The sequence below is a fragment of the Dermacentor silvarum genome, chromosome 1, assembly GCF_013339745.2.
Source record: "Dermacentor silvarum isolate Dsil-2018 chromosome 1, BIME_Dsil_1.4, whole genome shotgun sequence".
Classification (NCBI taxonomy): domain Eukaryota; kingdom Metazoa; phylum Arthropoda; class Arachnida; order Ixodida; family Ixodidae; genus Dermacentor; species Dermacentor silvarum.
In genome coordinates, this window is record NC_051154.1 from 370264673 (window position 1) to 370281635 (window position 16963).

The following is a 16963-nucleotide window of genomic DNA, read 5'->3' on the forward strand; positions in this document are numbered from 1 at the left end:
CCAAGATGTAGGTGGCTGTTTCATGACCTACAAGACACACATGTCATGACATTCATGTCACGAGCCCTCAAAGTCCCTTTAGCTACACCTAAGAGACCTTAAGGCGAAAGCCTTAGTCATGTTCATGACTGTGACTTCGACCAAAATCCTTTAGTGTTTCCTTCACTTAGTGCCCACGTCCGAACCCATTTCAGTGGTTTTTGAGTATTCATCTTGTTTTTGCTGAGTCATTGTCATTTTTGCTCAGTCATGGTCATGACTGACTTCTACCATCATCCTTTAGTGTTTCCTTCACTTAGTACCCACGTGAGAACCCATTTCAGTGGTTTTTGAGTGTTAATCTTTTTCGCTGGGTCATTGTAATGGCCTACATGACACGCATGTCATGAAATTTGTCATGACACATAATTTGTGTTCGTCATATACTTTTGTCATGCTATGCCAGTTTCGGTACATATAAAGTAAATGAAACGACCATGAGAGCACAAAGACGTAGGCGGCTAGATAGATAGATAGGTACTGTGAAAGTAGCAAATGTTCGCCAAGAAATGCTTCGCATTTAAAAACATGATGAATGGATGATCATTTGTTACTGCAGACTAAAGGTTCTCATCCTTCTATTGAGAAAGATGTCATTGTGCCAAAGGATACGCATTAGCGTCTTTGGCACATTGATGCCAGGTGTCATCTAGATCAATTCTAGCAAAGAGCATTTCGGGGTTCTGCAAGCAGCTAAAAAAATCTGCCCCATCCCACCTCCTCGCTGGTGTATCCAGAGCCATGCAACAAGCTATAAACAAAAGTCATAACTACTGCTAAGATATACTTTGGGAGCTGCTATCTAAATACCGTTGACCTCGATATAACGAAGCATTTCACTCTTAAGTTATTGTCCTTAGAACAACATGTACATTGAACCTCAATATAACAAAGTGTGTGGCAAATGAGGATGTCTCCTCTTCTAGCCCGGCCATGGCAGTGCATAGCTGTCAGTACAGCTGAACGCATATGTTGCCTGCACACCTTATCTTAGCGGCAATCTGCAGCAGGTGCCATGGTTGGGCAAGTTGAGATGGCTGTGGCTTCGTATGCGATGCATTCATCTGCATTTATAGCTTGAGGTACAGGTGCCCTCTACTTTTTGTTCATCGGCCTTCGGTCCGGGTACTGGCATATTGCTGTGTATGATCTCGAACTTGAAAAGACAGCCTTTATAAAGCCGGGGGTGGACTTTATCAATATAAGGCTATGTCCTTTGGCTTATGTAATGCATTGTCCACCTTTGAGCCCATAATGGACTTTTACTTGAAAGGTTTAAAGGGCCCTGAAACACTTTTCTAATTTGTAGACTGGTCTCACTATTAAAAGACGTCTTCTCGCAAATCTTGCGCTGCAATAATTTTGACTCCAAATATAGTGGAGTTTTCGCACTGATGCCTGGCATTGTTTTTTCATCTCCACTAGCGTGCTGGAAGCTACACAGTGCAGAAACCGAGAGTACAAAGCCTCGGACAAAAGTTGAGCGTCGCGACAGCAAAAAGGCTTGTCACGGCACCCTGTGGAAACTGCGATAGACTGCACTACAGAGCACACCACTGCCGATCTCGGAGGCCGTGTGCAGCTCATGCAGCTATGCGCAATGCAAAGATTGAGGTTGCAGTCCAGCTGCATTCGATGACGCTGCATGACACCATTGTGGAAGCAAGAGCAAGTGATTTGTCACTGTGTTTGACCGGAAATTGCAGCTGCATGCAGTGCAGTAATATTTGGCTTGTACTTTCACAGCAGTCTCTACGACAGATCACCGTTTTCTTATGATGTTTAAAAAGTGTTTCAGGGCCCCTTGTGGGTGAAATTGTCGACTTGTTTTTGCTACTTCGATGACGTTAGTGTTCTCGCTTAAGTTTGGCGCACACCTTGAGTGCATCTCGGCCATTCTTTATGTTTTGGCAAAACTGACCCGTAGCTCAACTTCAAAAAATGCCATTTTCACCACAGTCAGATAACTGTGCTTGGACATCTCGTCAACACTTGTGGAATCCGACCTGACCCGGGAAAAATTCGCACCGCAAGCACTTTCTTGTGGCACACTCGGCAAAAGATGTCTGCAGCTTTTCAGGACTTAGCTCTTACTTCCACTGCTTCGGTAAATATTTTGACACCATAGCACGGCCTCTCACAGACTTTCTCAAAAAGGTGTCCCGTTTTCAAGGGGCTCTTTTCAAGCCACTGCCTTCTGTTGTTTCATGACCATACTCTCCACCCCACTTTACCTCAGCCACTTCGATGCGATGCGATGCTTCTACGTAGGTGCACACTGATGCAAGTGGCCATGGAATCGGTGTTGTTTTGGTACAAGTCCAGTGTGGTCATGGCCGTGTTATTGTGTACGCCATCCGCCTTTTGTCGCCTTCGAAGCAAAACTACTCCATTATCGAGCGAGAGGGTCTGGCTCTTGTCCGAGTGGTTGCGGAATTCCATTTCTACCTATATGGCCGTTCCTTTTCTATTGTCGCCCACCATCACACACTCTGTTGGCTTTCGTCCTTAAAAACCCCACAGGGAGGTCTGGTCGATGGGCTTTGCATATGCAGCAGTATTTCTATTCAGTGGTCTGGGAATCTGGGTGCCAGCACAAAGACGCTGACGGCTTATCCTGTTACCTCGTACACACCCGACATTGATGACATGGACATTTCCACCTGCGTTCTATCCATCTCCCAACTTTTTGACATGGCCAATGAGCAACGCCTTGATGCCACCTGACAGACTCTCATTGAGCTAGTTCAATCTGCGCCTACTGACCCATCATTATGGTGGTTTGTCCGCCAGGACGGCGTTTTGTACCCATCCGACAGTCCTTGCCTTCTTTATCATCGCTTGACACCTTCGCTCAGTCGTTCTCCATGAGCTTCATGACATGCCAACTCCAGGCCATCTTGGTTTTGCTCGCACCTGCGACCGTGTCTACTATCGCTTCTACTGGGCCGGTCTCACAGGCTCCATATGGCAATACGTTACTGCGTGCAAGCCCTGTCAACATCGAAAAAAATTGGGAACGCTCCAGCACAACCCCTTATTATTCCAACCAAGCCATACTCCATTTAAACCAGCTGTGCATCTGGCGTTGCGGATTTTCTCCTTCATTATATCATTTTAGTGCACGGTGCCTCACAGCAGCTACTCACTGACCGTGGTCGTATCTTCCTCTCCGAAGTAATCACCGACATCTTGCACTCTTAGTCTACTAAGCAAAAGCTCACTACCTCTTACCATCCTCAGACCAACGGCCTGATTGAGCGAATGAATCGAACCATCACTGACATGCTGTCTAAGCAAGTTTCGCCAAACATCTGTGACTAGGTGCCACCATACGTCACGTTTGCTTACAATTTTTCATGCCACAAAACTGCTGGTTATTCTGCATTTTATCTGTTGTTTGGTCACGACCCTGCATTGCCCTTGGTCGCTTCACTTCCCTCTACTAGTGCCTCCAGCAGTGAGTATGTCCATGACGTCATTGCCCATGCTGACCACCATGCTTCCCTTGTGCTACTTTGCTACCCTTCCCGCCGAGTGGCACTCTTGGAAAAACTCCTTCCTTGCTAAAAAAGCCCTTACTGTGTCCTACGTCAAGTGACCAATGTCACCTATGAGTCAGCTCTACCATGTCATCTGGCATAACCTTACCATGGCTCAAACCCTACCGCGCTCTTGCTGATGGTCCCATTTGATGCAGCATGGCGGTGTTTTTTCTACCGAGGGTCATGGGAGGAAGAGAACGACGGCTCGGAGTACAATACAAAAAATCAACACAGCCTGGCTGGGCTGTCTTTTGTCTCCGCTAACGTTCTTTATCTTTGTAGGTTTTTATAAACGTAATATTGTCGGCACAGCATGAAACTATCTTTGGTCGTCGATTCTCCAGTTAAACAAAATTACTTTTTTTTTCTCGTTGAAGTATTTTTTTTCTATTGCCCAATGATTCGTAAAATTTTGGTGGCCCCTTTTGTGTAAGAAAAATATGACGACGAAAGTACTTATTTGCATGAAAGGTTGAATTTCAATGTAATGAGATGTAACTTTAGGAAAGTAAATTTTTAATTTTGCTGACTTCGTTATAACTGTACATGGGAATGGAGAAATGTCTTGCTTGGCATTCACTGCACCACATTTGACAAGTTTGTTACATTTGAAAGAATGTTAGTCTGCCAACTTTAGAAAACGAATTTTTTAGTTTAGGCTACAAATTTAAAATAAGTAAACAGTTCATGCAAATTTTATGATTTCAAATTCAAGTATGAAGTTTAGCACTGTGTAACTTACCAATAAAGATATCACAGTTCTGTAACCTGCAACTGTTGGTACATCTGTAGTGGACAAAATTGATGTATTATACACAACTCCATAATATACCAGTTTGTGAGGACATTTTACAAAGCCCTCGTAAACATTGCAACAATCTCTCATAAGCTGTAACAGACAGACAGTGAAAAAGCTGTCCTCTTTCGCACTCTGTGTGTCTCTTAGTTCATTGCAATGTGTATTCTGTGAATGCCACCATCTGCCTGTCTCTGTGCACTGTGAATAGTATGGAAGGGAACATGGAGACCAGACAATGCTACAATAGACGAAGAAAAGGAAACGCGCCCTCCAATGCAGCAGATCTCTAAGCAACTTAGTTTTCAACCAACATCCTAAGCCTGCCACTGCACTTAAAAAGCTCACTCAAATTGCTGTATAAGACAACAGTTTTCTTTTACAGAAAGTATAGTTACATTTATTCTATTATTTCGGCAAACTGGTGCTTATGCATTATTGTTAAAAGGTGGTATCATTGCAAACCAGACTAATTTTTGTGTAATAAATAAGCATACAGTCAGCTACAGAGATCAGGCTTGATATAAATCCACCAGTCAACACAGTAAATAAATATTTCCATGATTGTTGAGGTAAAAAGAATTGCCAACAAATTCCCGACTCACTGTATATGCTTTGGAGAAGACAGTGCTTTTCTACTGCAATCGTTTAACAGAGCTCCTGGGACTACAGTATAATTTCTTGCAGGACATTTCAAACAGATTCTCTTTATGGCATCTTAGGGACTTGGAAAATGAGGAGCAAGTGCAGTGACATCTCTGAGCACCTCAAAGACAATCGTGGTGATTACATGGCAACACAAACTGCTGACATGCAAGATAACTTTCAGGCAGTGTTATCTCATGCCACATCATTCAGACAACACTTTAAGGGGACACTAAAGAGAAAAATAATTATTTGAGCTGCATTATTAAATTGCTTTTCTGCAACACCTGCAAAACTGCAGTTACCAAAAAAGGAGGCTTGATAAGCTAGAAAATACTGTATTTACTCGAATCTAGGCCGACTCCGATTCTAAGCCGACCCCCGAAAAGTTCGAAGTCAGGAAAAAAAACTTACCTCGAATGTAGGCCGAACGAAAAAGCGAGGACAGCATTTGCGAAATGAAACAGCATTTATTAAATTTGAACATGCCGAGCTGATTCTATGTCACCATCGCTGCTAGCCTCGTCGCTATCTTCCTTACTGCTGACATATTCAAACAGTGCGCTATATTCAGTACCATCCAGCGCATTAGAGATGCGGCATTTTTGGAAGGAGCGCACGATCAGTGTTCCTGGGTAAATGTCACTCTCGTTGCAGCGCACGAAAAAAGCATCTACCGTGGCCCCCTCCAACGACAGACCGCTGCCGAAGTTCCGCCCGGCTTGAATGTTTGACGATGCCTCTACGGCTAGCACAACTACCGTATTTACTCGATTCTCACGCTTCCTCGATTGTAACGCGAACCTGTTTTCTGTTAGGATAAAAAAAGTCCTTTACAGTACCGCGCACGTAACGCTTTCAAACAGAAATACAACTTTCTGTCAATTGTAAAAATAGATTTCCTCCCGATTCACTGAAGTTTCGAGGAATAAAAAAAATCGCAGTTTCACCCGAAAGGCTATGCATCGAATTCAGTAGCAAATTGGTAGACCGCTATTAACAAGCACAGTGTCACGCGTGCACAAGCAAACATGAGCACATCTCGCTCGTTGTCTGCGGAAACCAACTGTCAGAACACTGGAGACGAAGCGCGCCTTCGTGCTAGCATGCCTCTTGCTTCAACGCGGCGAAAATACGGTGCGAGGCGGACTTCACCCGTAGCAGATTGCTTTCAAGATAGGGCCAAGGCGATCGTATCGCCGGAGTGGATCGTCGCAGATAATGTCCTGCTTCGCTCCACTGAAACCGTTCCGCATTGTTTTGCTGGCTAAAATCCTCTCCTTCTGTTTGCCCCAGTCCCGCTCGCAAGTTTCAGATTCTCAGAACGCCCGTGATGTGGCCCGATTTCCGTCCGTCTCCACACAGATGGTCACTTTCCTTTTAAATCATAGTTTCTCACTATAACACCAAGAGGGTAAACTGGCGCCACCGTCTATGCGAGTTTCTTAAAGGGCGCCGTGCCCTCATGGGAATGACAGGATATGTGTCTGCGAGGCTTGTGTTGGATGGTGTTGAACAAGGCTTCGTCTAAATCTGGATAGGGCTACACAAATTATGCGTTCTTAAAGTAAAATCTACATAAAAGGCTTTCATTTACCCATATTACATCTCTCAATAAAGTTTACTCACCTACAATGCAGAATCAAGCGAAGAAAAGCAAGAAAAGACGAGAAGTTGTTCCAAAGCGAGCGATAATCTTGTCGTCTGCCCTCCAACTTTAGTGGCCGGCTGATACTCTTTATGTTTTATATAATTGTGCATCCAATAGTAAGTCCTCAAAATGAAACAAAACATGTTTTTGTGTAATAATAAAGCTAAAGCAGCTTTTTATGTGCTGTTTTAGCAGGAAATGAATCATTGTGACAGACGGAACGGCACTAGCCAGGTGCGTCTTCAAGGCTTTTTTGGCTCTCCGAGAACGATGCCAATCCGAAGTCATAATATACTGGCATTCCCATGGATACCGCAGCGCAGCAGCGCCAGTTTTCCCTCTAGGTAATATAGTGAGAAACTCTGTTTTAAATGCGGCATCATGATGAACTCGGTACTTCACATTGATAGATAGAGCAGACGCAGAGAACGTAAAGACAGATGGTAGACTATTGCCTAAGCACGTGTACTGCAGCACACGGAGGAAGCTTCCGCATGCTACGGTAGCTAAGCTCGACGCGCGTGCGAGGCGGCCATATTTTAATGCCGACGCAGATTTAGGGTCGTGTTGAAAGTGCGCGTTAGATTCGAGTAAATACAGTATTCGTTTAGAAAGCGGCACTATAATGGCATCGCTCATTTGGTGCCATTACGATAACGCCACACCGCGCGCCAATGCTGCACCATTGGGCTGCTGAGCACGAGGTCGCGGGATCGAATCCCGGCCACGGCGGCCGCATTTCGATGGGGGCGAAATGCGAAAACACCCGTGTACTTAGATTTAGGTGCACGTTAAAGAACCCCAGGTGGTCCAAATTTCCGGAGACCTCCACTACGGCGTGCCTCATAATCAGAACTGGTTTTGGCACGTAAACCCCATAATTCAATTCAATGCTGCACCATACCGATACTACCAATACGACGCGGGTCAAAATGGCGACGTCGCTCGTGTACTTCAGTTGGTTACTGCCGCGGCTAGTAGCGGCTGCGATACTGACTTTTCTATATGGCGCTAACTATGCACCGTATTTATCAGTTTCAGTTAAAAACTGGTGCGTTTTTTAAAATCCTTGAATCTAAGCCGACTCTAGAGTTTCGTATGTGATTATTTGAAAAAACTATCGGCCTAGATTCGAATAAATACGGTACACCAGAATGTAATACAGGTGGTGAAACCACAATAACATTCCCGCACATGCTGGCTGTCTGCTGAGGCCTAGTTAATTTGTTTTTGGCAAAAATTCACCATATTGCAGTCTAAAAGAGTCAAAAACTGAACTGAGTGTACTGAGCCGCAACAGCCAAAATACACTAAAATACTTTGGAATGCATGATGTCCCCCGACGTACCAGCGGTGATGCTTCAGCACGAAATTTGGCACAAAATGCAACTTTGACCTTCATTTTCTTTTCCAATAAATAACCTCTCATCACAAAACTAACACAAAAAGAAAGAATACATGATGCATCTAAACTGATTCGGTGTCTCGCTTTAGTGTTCCTTTAAAGCCAAATCTGTAAGTGTATTCAGTGATGTATGTGTCCGGAGTCATTTTGTAGACATTCAAACCACTCATCTTCGGCCTCGCTAAAAGTGCCTTTTTATGCCATGCAACATGAAACTGAATTACAGGAGTCACTGTAAAGAGAGAAATGAATGGGATTCCCCTAGCATGACACATCTGCACAGGCTTAAAAGAAAAGTGACTTCGTGGCCTAAATATAAAAAATAAAAATAAAATAGCACTTTGGGCAGGTCTCACGTTATGCTACTACCTCAAAATCTTAACAAGTGCTTATTCAGTGTGTACTTATCCCAAAACCTTGCTAATGACATGAGCCCCTTTTGCACTAATGGTGTCGGCGCCAAAGGGGCTAAGGCTAAATGTTAGGTAGCCACACACATTTTTAACAGTCAAATTAAAGAGCATTATGACTTTGGTCTGCAGATTTTAATAATGTGTAGTTGTCGATATTGCACATTATGATCTAATTATTGTAGGAGAGCATGGCTTCAGCATGGCATGCCTAAAACACTTTTGTTAGGTGAGAAAGTATTGTTTCTGGTACTCCTTCAGAGAGCAGCCTAAGCCTTATTCACAACAAAAACCTTATTTCCCTGAGAATGTCAGACAATTGATATTTCAAATTGACCATTTTACAATGTACACAAAGTACAGCATGGCTTCGAGGGTACTGCTAACTATTGAAACGCACATAAGCCAAGTTCAGCAGTCAACATCATAACCAAGCCTGTAGAAGTTGCGCATATTAGCAAGTTGACAGAATAATGAGAAGAAAGTGAGAGAGATGGTCCCCACTATAAGTGAAGCAATAGCGGAGTTCAAGCTCTCTCCCATGTCATTTGCAGAAGGGCAAAGCATAGCGAGCTTTTGGTTGCACTCACCTGCAACCACTGCGCCAGGCTGACTGACATGCATAACCAGCAGTTTGTGATACCACGTTATCAAACCTGCAATTTATGGGACATCAGAGATCAGCTTCAAGCTTGATGCTGTGCTGCACTAGGGATGTATTATGAACTGCCTGTATTTAAATGTTCTGCTTCATGGTTTGTTGTAAGCTTCACAAATTTACTTATTCATTTATAAATATACCTCATAGGCTCCCGTTGAAGTACTGCGTGAGGAGGTAGGAAGACCATTGCGAACCAAAAAAAGAACATACAAAAAACGTGACATAAAAATAATAAAAAAAATAAATACTCTTTCACACTGGGATTATTTATTTGTCAGCTAGCTTATAATAACAAAGCGAGTAGAAATGTTTCCATGCTGGTAGTGCTTTAGAAGATTGAATGTTGACTTGAGACTTCACTTTTAAGCTACCTTTCATGGCTTTTTCTTTCGACGTCCCTTTAGGAATGGGAATCAATGAACAGCGCCCCCCCCCAAAAAAAGTAATATATGATTTTTTACTACTTAGAGAAATGAAACTATGAACATAAAATCTGTGCAGGTACGTATGTTGGGAATTAAGTGCAGTAATATTTGCAATTGTAATGCCCTTTTGCTTTTGTCGGGCAACTCATGACAAAACATAAAAGGATATGTGTGCCTCAAAACTAAAAAATATATCACAATACAGTCAGTAAGAAGCATATCATGCATATACATTCAAGCCCCCAATTATATTTAACTCAGAGGAGGCTACTTAGGTGAACCGATTAAACTGAAGGTAGGCCATATTTTAAAATATACAGCTCCAGTAGTACTTGAATCGTATATTGAAACTGGAAATTATGAATATGGCATCTAAAGCAAAAGTGTTGTACATTATGCCAAACCTGGCAGCCTGTGAACTTTATATTTTGCAAAAATCCTAGACACAATCTTGTGTTGGAAAGACAGCTTGCTCTCAGCACCTACATTGTTTGATACACACATTAATAACCATTAACTTGGAACAGCAGAAACTGACATTGTTTTTCGACCAGTGTGCTTTTGCTGTTGCCGATTTAGCTGGCTTCAGGAACTTATCTGAATTAACTCGTCTAATACGGGTGTCACATGGCGCTCCGATCAAACATGTGACAAAATAAATGTTGCTTCCGATTTCTTCCTAATGTTTCTTAGCAATATCACTCAAGCTGTAACTTCTATTACGCTGAAATTTAATTTGTCATTTATAATAACGGCATTCAAAAGGCATATACAGTGCACCATACACTCAATTGCCATCTTTTGGCCCCCGCAGGGGCGTCTGCACAAGCAGGCTTTTGGTGTGTTGCGACACCACGGACTCGAGCATACGAGGGTTGGACCCTCCCACGTTTAACCGTGCGTGGCTTAGCCGTGTCCAGGGAAAAGGGAATCCTGGGGGTTGAGCCAATGCTGAGTGCTTGAACCTTTATTGCCCCTCGGGGAAGGCAAGGTTTCATACCTGCCCTTTGGCCTCGGCTTCACATAGACGGCACTCCCGGACTGACCCATCCGGGAGAAATCGGTAGTTGCCTTTTCCTATCCTCCTCTCCAACCTTCGTCTTTCTCTCTTACTTTTAATCTTTCCTGTCTTCTCCTCTCTTCTATATTACTTCCGATCTTCTTGGCAGTGAGGGTTAACCCTGTGTGAGTAGCCTGCCTAGGTTATTTCATATTTGATTATAGTGGTGACGTACAGCTGGCGTATGCAGGGCCTTTGTTTACAGGCACTGCAGCGTCCCCTAGTAAGACTCCATGGTGGGTGGCTGGCGTTTCTGCCGAAACATGAATATTTGCATGGCTAGTTCTTTTCCCGCGCTTTCTGATCGCCTCCAAAAGTGGGGGCGCACCAAAGAAGTTTTTTAATTTTTTGACCGACAAGTCGAGAACTTTCCATGCTACCACGTGGTACATAGTGAGAAAACTCAAAAGGCTATAAGAGTGATCTCACCCTTTATTGTTGCAAAGACTCTGACAGACTATAGGACCAAGGTACAAGGTGATGAGGATGGCCAGTGGTGACCTCCTTCTGGAACTCCGCGATAAGAAACAGCATGATAAACTACAGAATCTAGTGTTGTTTGGAGACTTTCCTGTGACTGTGACCGCGCACTGCACCATGCACACCACCGCGGTGTTATATCTGATGACGACCTGTTGGAGCTCACTGAAGATGAACTTTTGGGAGGATTCAAAGAACAAAATGTTTTGACTGTAAAATGAATCAAGATGAGGCGCGATGGCAAGGAGCTAAAGACAAAACATATAATTTTTAATTTTGATTCTAGTGTTCTACCCGAGAGCATTAAAGCTGGATACATTAAATTACGTGTCAGGCCATACGTGCCAAACCCTCTTCGATGCTTCAAGTGCCAAAGATTCGGCCACAGTTCGCAGAACTGCCAAGGCCGTCAGACTTGTGCGAAATGAAGTGTAACTGAGCATCTCTCTGAATCATGCGAAAACTCTCTCCACTGTGTGAAATGTGATGGGGAGCACGCCGCATACTCGCGGTCCTGCCCATCATGGGAAAGGGAAAAAGAAATTGTTACAATCAAGGTAAAAGAGAATATATCATTTAAGGAGGCACGTAGCCAGGTTTTATACCTGCCCAAAAACACTTTTGCCGAAGTGGCGCGTCAGGGGGCAGCGACACAACGGTTTCCGGTGGCTGTCCAGCTCATACGCAGTGAGTCGCCAGTGACGCCATACGCCCCCTCGGCAGCTGCAGCTAGCACTGCTCCGCCATCTCGGATTAAGAGCCATCGACCTCCGGGCTGCCTCCAGGGCCTCGTCCCTTGAGGCGAGGCTTTCACGTCGAACCAACCACTCGCAAGAGCGCGTGTCCAGCGCGCTCTTGCAAAAGGCAATGGACACAACCGGCCAGACGGCACGGCCAGTGCTTAAGGAGCGGCGAGAATCTCTCGACCGCTCCAGACAAGAAAACACCGCATCACAGCGCCAGGAAAGGGCCCTGTGAAATAGCTCGTCTTTCTCAAACACACAGCACAAACACCACATTTAACATGGATACACAAATATTGCAATGGAATGTCAGAGGTCTCCTCCACAACCTCGATGACATTAAAGAACTCCTACATAAGTATAATCCAAAGGTGCTGTGTGTTTAAGAAACACACCTGAAACACACGCAAACAAATTTCCTCCGAAAATATGCTATTTTTCATAAAGACCGCAATGACACTACCGCGTCATCCGGTGGTGTGGCTATCGTAGTCGACAGAGTTGTTGCCTGCCGAGAACTAAAACTCCGTACGTCCCTAGAGGTAGTTGCTGTCTGCGCGGTGTTGTTCAATACACTAGTTACAATTAGCTCTATATACATCCCTCCGAATTATCAACTCCAGAAAACCAAATTTCAAAACTACATTGATGAACTTCCGGAGCCATACATAGTTGTCGGGGACTTATATGCGCATAACACTTTGTGGGCAGACAGCCGTTGTGGCGGAAGAGGGCGTTTAATAGAAAATTTTATTTTTTCCTCGGATGCATGTCTACTCAATAAGAAAGAGCCGATGTATTATAGTGTTACACACAAAACCTACTCCTCAATAGACTTCAGCATAGTATCCAAGTATCCAGTACACGAATGCCTTACCTTAATTGGAATGTTATTAAGAACCCCTACGGAAGTGACCACTTCCCAATAGTCATAAATATAACAAAACAGGCTCAATGCTCTCCACATGTTCCCCGATGGAAGGTTGAATCAGCAAACTGGGTTCTCTTCAGAAAAATAACATATTTAGCTCAGGATGACATTGCTGGTTTTAGCATAGACGATGCTGTGGCTTACATGACAGGTTTCATAATAGAGGCTGCCACAAAATCCATCCAACAAACTAACGGGCTAGTCAAAAAGCGTCGCATTTCATGGTGGAACGACAATTGTAGAAAGGCACGGAAACAACAAAACAAGGCTTGGGGATTGCTTCGCAACTCTCCAACTGCCGAAAACCTCATCAACTTCAAACAGGCAAAATTCCAAGGCAGAAGAACACGTCGACGTGCTAAGAGAGATAGTTAGGAGCAGTATCTTTGCAGTATAAATTCCTATACAGACGAGAGAAAAGTGTGGAACAGAGTTAACGCATTAAAAGGACGTCACACAAAATCACTCCCCTTGGTAAACACAGAATGTGATTGCCTGGAAGATCAGGCTGACTTCCTTGGTGAACATTTTGAACACATCTCCAGTGCGTCACATTACAGAGAGCACTTCTTGAAGTTCAAAAAACGCGCAGAGCGACAGCCCCTCGAATGTAACTGTACGCCAAATGAGACATAAAATCCACCATTTTCTCTTGCTGAACTTAAGGCATCTCTAAACTGTTGCAACAACTCCGCACCAGGTGGCGATCGTATCATGTACGAAATGATTAAGCACCTGAAACCCTAAAAACACTATTAAGTCTTTTCAATGCCATGTGGGCTGCTGGTTACATACCATCTTCGTGGAAGGAAAGTGTGATCCTTCCTGTACTTAAACAAGGCAAGGACCCATCGTTAGCCAGTAGTTATATGCCAATAGCATTAACAAGCTGTATTTGTAAATTACTTGAAAAAATGATAAACCAGCGCTTGATCTGTGTCCTTGAAAGCGGCAATATCCTAGACCCCTTCCAGTGTGGTTTCAGGGAAGGTATGTCCACAACAGACCACCTTGTTCGCATTGAATCTTATATTAGATATGCTTTTATACATAAACAGTTCTGCCTCTCAGTATTTCTGGACCTAGAAAAGGCTTAAGATACCACATGGCGCTCCGGAATTCTCCGAGATCTTTCGGCGATGGGTGTCCATGGAAACATGCTAAACACAATCGAAAGTTATCTAACTGCGCACTCCACATAAGAGTGGGTAACGCTCTGTCTAGGCCCTTCACTGAAGAGACCAGTGTACCGCAAGGGGGCGTGCTTAGTTGCACGTCATTTATTGTAAAAATGAACTGCCTTCATACAGTCATTCCTCGCACAATGTTTTATTCTGTTTATGTCGACGATGTGCAAATAGCCTTCAAGTGATGCAATATTGCCATCTGCGAACGACAAGTGCAGCTTGTAATAAACAAATTGTCCAAATGGGCAAATGAAAATGGTTTTAAAGTAAATGCCCAGAAGAGCACTTGCGTACTCTTTACTAACAAGAGAGGAGTAAAGTTCAGGTTCTTCTGTACCACTCTTCTATTTGGGCATCCGAGACACACCGCCAGAGCCGGTTTACGCAAGTAGAGGATGTACTGCCGCTAACGATAGCGGCGACTGGTTCGCTGGATGCTTCTGCTTGATCGAAGTAGACACAGATGACGAGAGAAAAGAAAAACTTTCTATTTACAATTATTTACAAGTACAAATACAAAACACATACAAGACGGAACTGGTACACATAGGGCGACCCTATATCGACATAGTCGATGGTGCATAGCACCGAAGTTGGTCCAGAACCGCTTGGTCGGGGCAACGGGGCCACGTTTTTAACCCTTCGGTGCCCCGCCCCAAGCATTTACCAACCAATCGCCACCGAGTGGCTATGAGTGGTCCGCCGACGCACCAATCAGGAATCCTGTACTAGGATCGTCTTGTTCGCCGGCACTTCCGGTATTGCGCTTCTCCCTCTCCCTCAAAACAATATACAAATAAAAACGCTCCAAGAGGGGGGGGGGGTGACAGCTGCATAGCATGTGTGTTCCCTGGCAAAGCCACAGCGCCCAGCACAATGGGTAAAATAAAATCTAAAGAACAGGCAGCACCTGGAAGCTGCAGCGATTGACCTTTGCTGTGGCCCCTTCTCCGCTCTTACCGCTCGTACCTATACGAAAAACCGATACCGTAGTAGCTACAGGTCCTTTGTCAATGAAAGCTCTGTTCACTAAATGCTTGCTCAGAGAGGCCCTTCACGATGGTCAATTGGCCACGGTCTCCGAAACGCCATGCAAGAACGGTTACAATGGGAAAGGTGCCGGAGTACTGCGTTCACCCTTTCGGTGCCGGCTACACGCCCGGCACGCGCCCATCAGGAGCCAGCGTCAGTCACGGACATCTAAGCTTTTGTTGTCAGGGCGACTCCACGGGATGTACGAGACGAAGCACCGATGTTCCCTCTTCTTTAGGTCAGCTTTGTGTACTCTTGGGTGCCACCGGCGTCGTCACGCACCCTCTACGTTTTCTCAGTGCCCGCCGGCTCAACGCGCCCTCCGCGTGTCAGGTATAATCGGCATGTCGTGAGCTGTGCCTCGACCTAATCTCGGCGCCGTCGCCGCGACGGGCGCCCACCACTGGCACTTAATCCTCCCATTGTATTCCGCTGGTCAAGCGACGATCATTGACAAAATGCGCTAGCTGTCTCTTCCCTTTCGTCGCAGCCGTTACGCCTGGCGAGACCAGGTTGAACAAAAACATCCATCTTAAGCCCTCTGAGCAGCAACTAAAGAACTAGCTAGCGCTTCCATAGCAGCAGGCTTACAAGAGGCGTAATGCCTGTCCCATGTATTGGAATCAAAGGAGACGCGCTCTCTGTGAGCAGTGAGCACAAGTTTTTAGGAATTGTTTTAGATGCTAATCTCACATTTATACCTCATCTTAAGCATCTAAGGGCAAAATCCCTGAAGACAATGAACCTTTTAAAGCTTCTGTCGCGTACGACTTGGGGTAGTGATCGAAAGTGTTTGCTTAAGTTGTATAAAAGTCTTGCCCTTTCACGCCTTGATTATGGGTCTATAATTTATAATTCTGCAATGCCAAGTGAATTAAAAATACTAGACCCCGTTCAGCACTTGGGTATCCGTCTCGTGACTGCTACTTTCAGGACAAGTCAAATCCAGAGCTTCTACGTAGAGTCGAATCAGTGGTGACTTCATCTGCCGCGGTCATACAGCAGTTTTAAATATTTTCTGAAAGTACAAGCAAATATTGAACATCCTTCTTATTCAACAATAAACGATGTGACTGCTGCCACACTCTTTTATAACCGAGCTGCAGCGAGAAAGCCATTCTTTTTGCGTGTGAGGAATCTTAGTGAGGAAATGGGTGTTCCGCTGCTTGATCATCGTCCTATGGCTCCAGTGAAACTGTTACCTCCGTGGTAGTGGCAGCTCATAGATTGTGACACATCATTTATAGAAGTAACGAAACATGCACCAGAGGCACACATTAAAATGCATTTCCTAGAACTCCAATCTAAATATTCATGTACAGATTTTCACACAGACGCTTCCAAGTCACATGCCGCGGTATCTTATGCAGCCATCGGCCCATCATTTTCGGAATCTGGTGTACTGCACCCGGAGACAAGTATCTTTACAGCTGAGGCCTACGCACTATTATTGGCAGTGAAGTATATAATGAAATCAAAACTTCAAAAGACTATCATATTTACAGACTCCCAAATTGTTGTGAAAGCATTGCAGTTGCTGTGTAAACACAGAAACCCTGTACTTACTGAGCTCTATTCCATTTTATGCAGAGTGTATATATCTAACCAGCATGTGATGATATGCTGGGTGCCTGGCCATAGAGGCATTGAGGGTAATGAGTTTGCAGACCAGTTAGCCACATCAACTACATCGCAAACTATTAATTCTGCCGCTGCTATTCCTCCCACAGATCTGAAGCCTTTTTTGCGAAGGAAACTGCGAGCCCACGGGCAGCACTTCTGGGATGCTGAAAAAAATAATAAGCTTCACTTGATTAAACCACAGTTAGGTTTCTGGCCCCCCGTAACGAAAACACGACGAACTGATGTCCAGTTCTGTCGTCTAAGAATAGGGCATACATATGGCACCCACAGTTTTTTGCTGACTGGCAATGAACCACCAACTTGTGGTAG

At 44.5% G+C, this 16963-nt stretch overlaps 1 protein-coding gene across 6 annotated transcripts in view; it reads left to right on the forward strand.

Annotated features, from left to right (window-relative positions):
* Nucleotides 1-16963, forward strand: part of LOC119445477 (uncharacterized) — a 61364-nt gene that overhangs the window by 27698 nt on the left and 16703 nt on the right. For 3 of the 6 annotated variants that reach the window (XM_049660570.1, XM_049660571.1, XM_049660569.1), the window contains exon 8: nucleotides 1465-7356. The exons of 2 other annotated variants lie outside the window; for them this stretch is intronic. In XM_049660570.1, the coding sequence (XP_049516527.1) occupies nucleotides 1465-1574 (110 nt within the window). In that variant the 3' untranslated portion in view covers nucleotides 1575-7356. Of the gene's footprint in view, nucleotides 1-1464; nucleotides 7357-9299; nucleotides 9379-16963 lie in introns of those variants that run through there. One more of the 6 variants, XM_049660574.1, reaches the window with a different exon arrangement.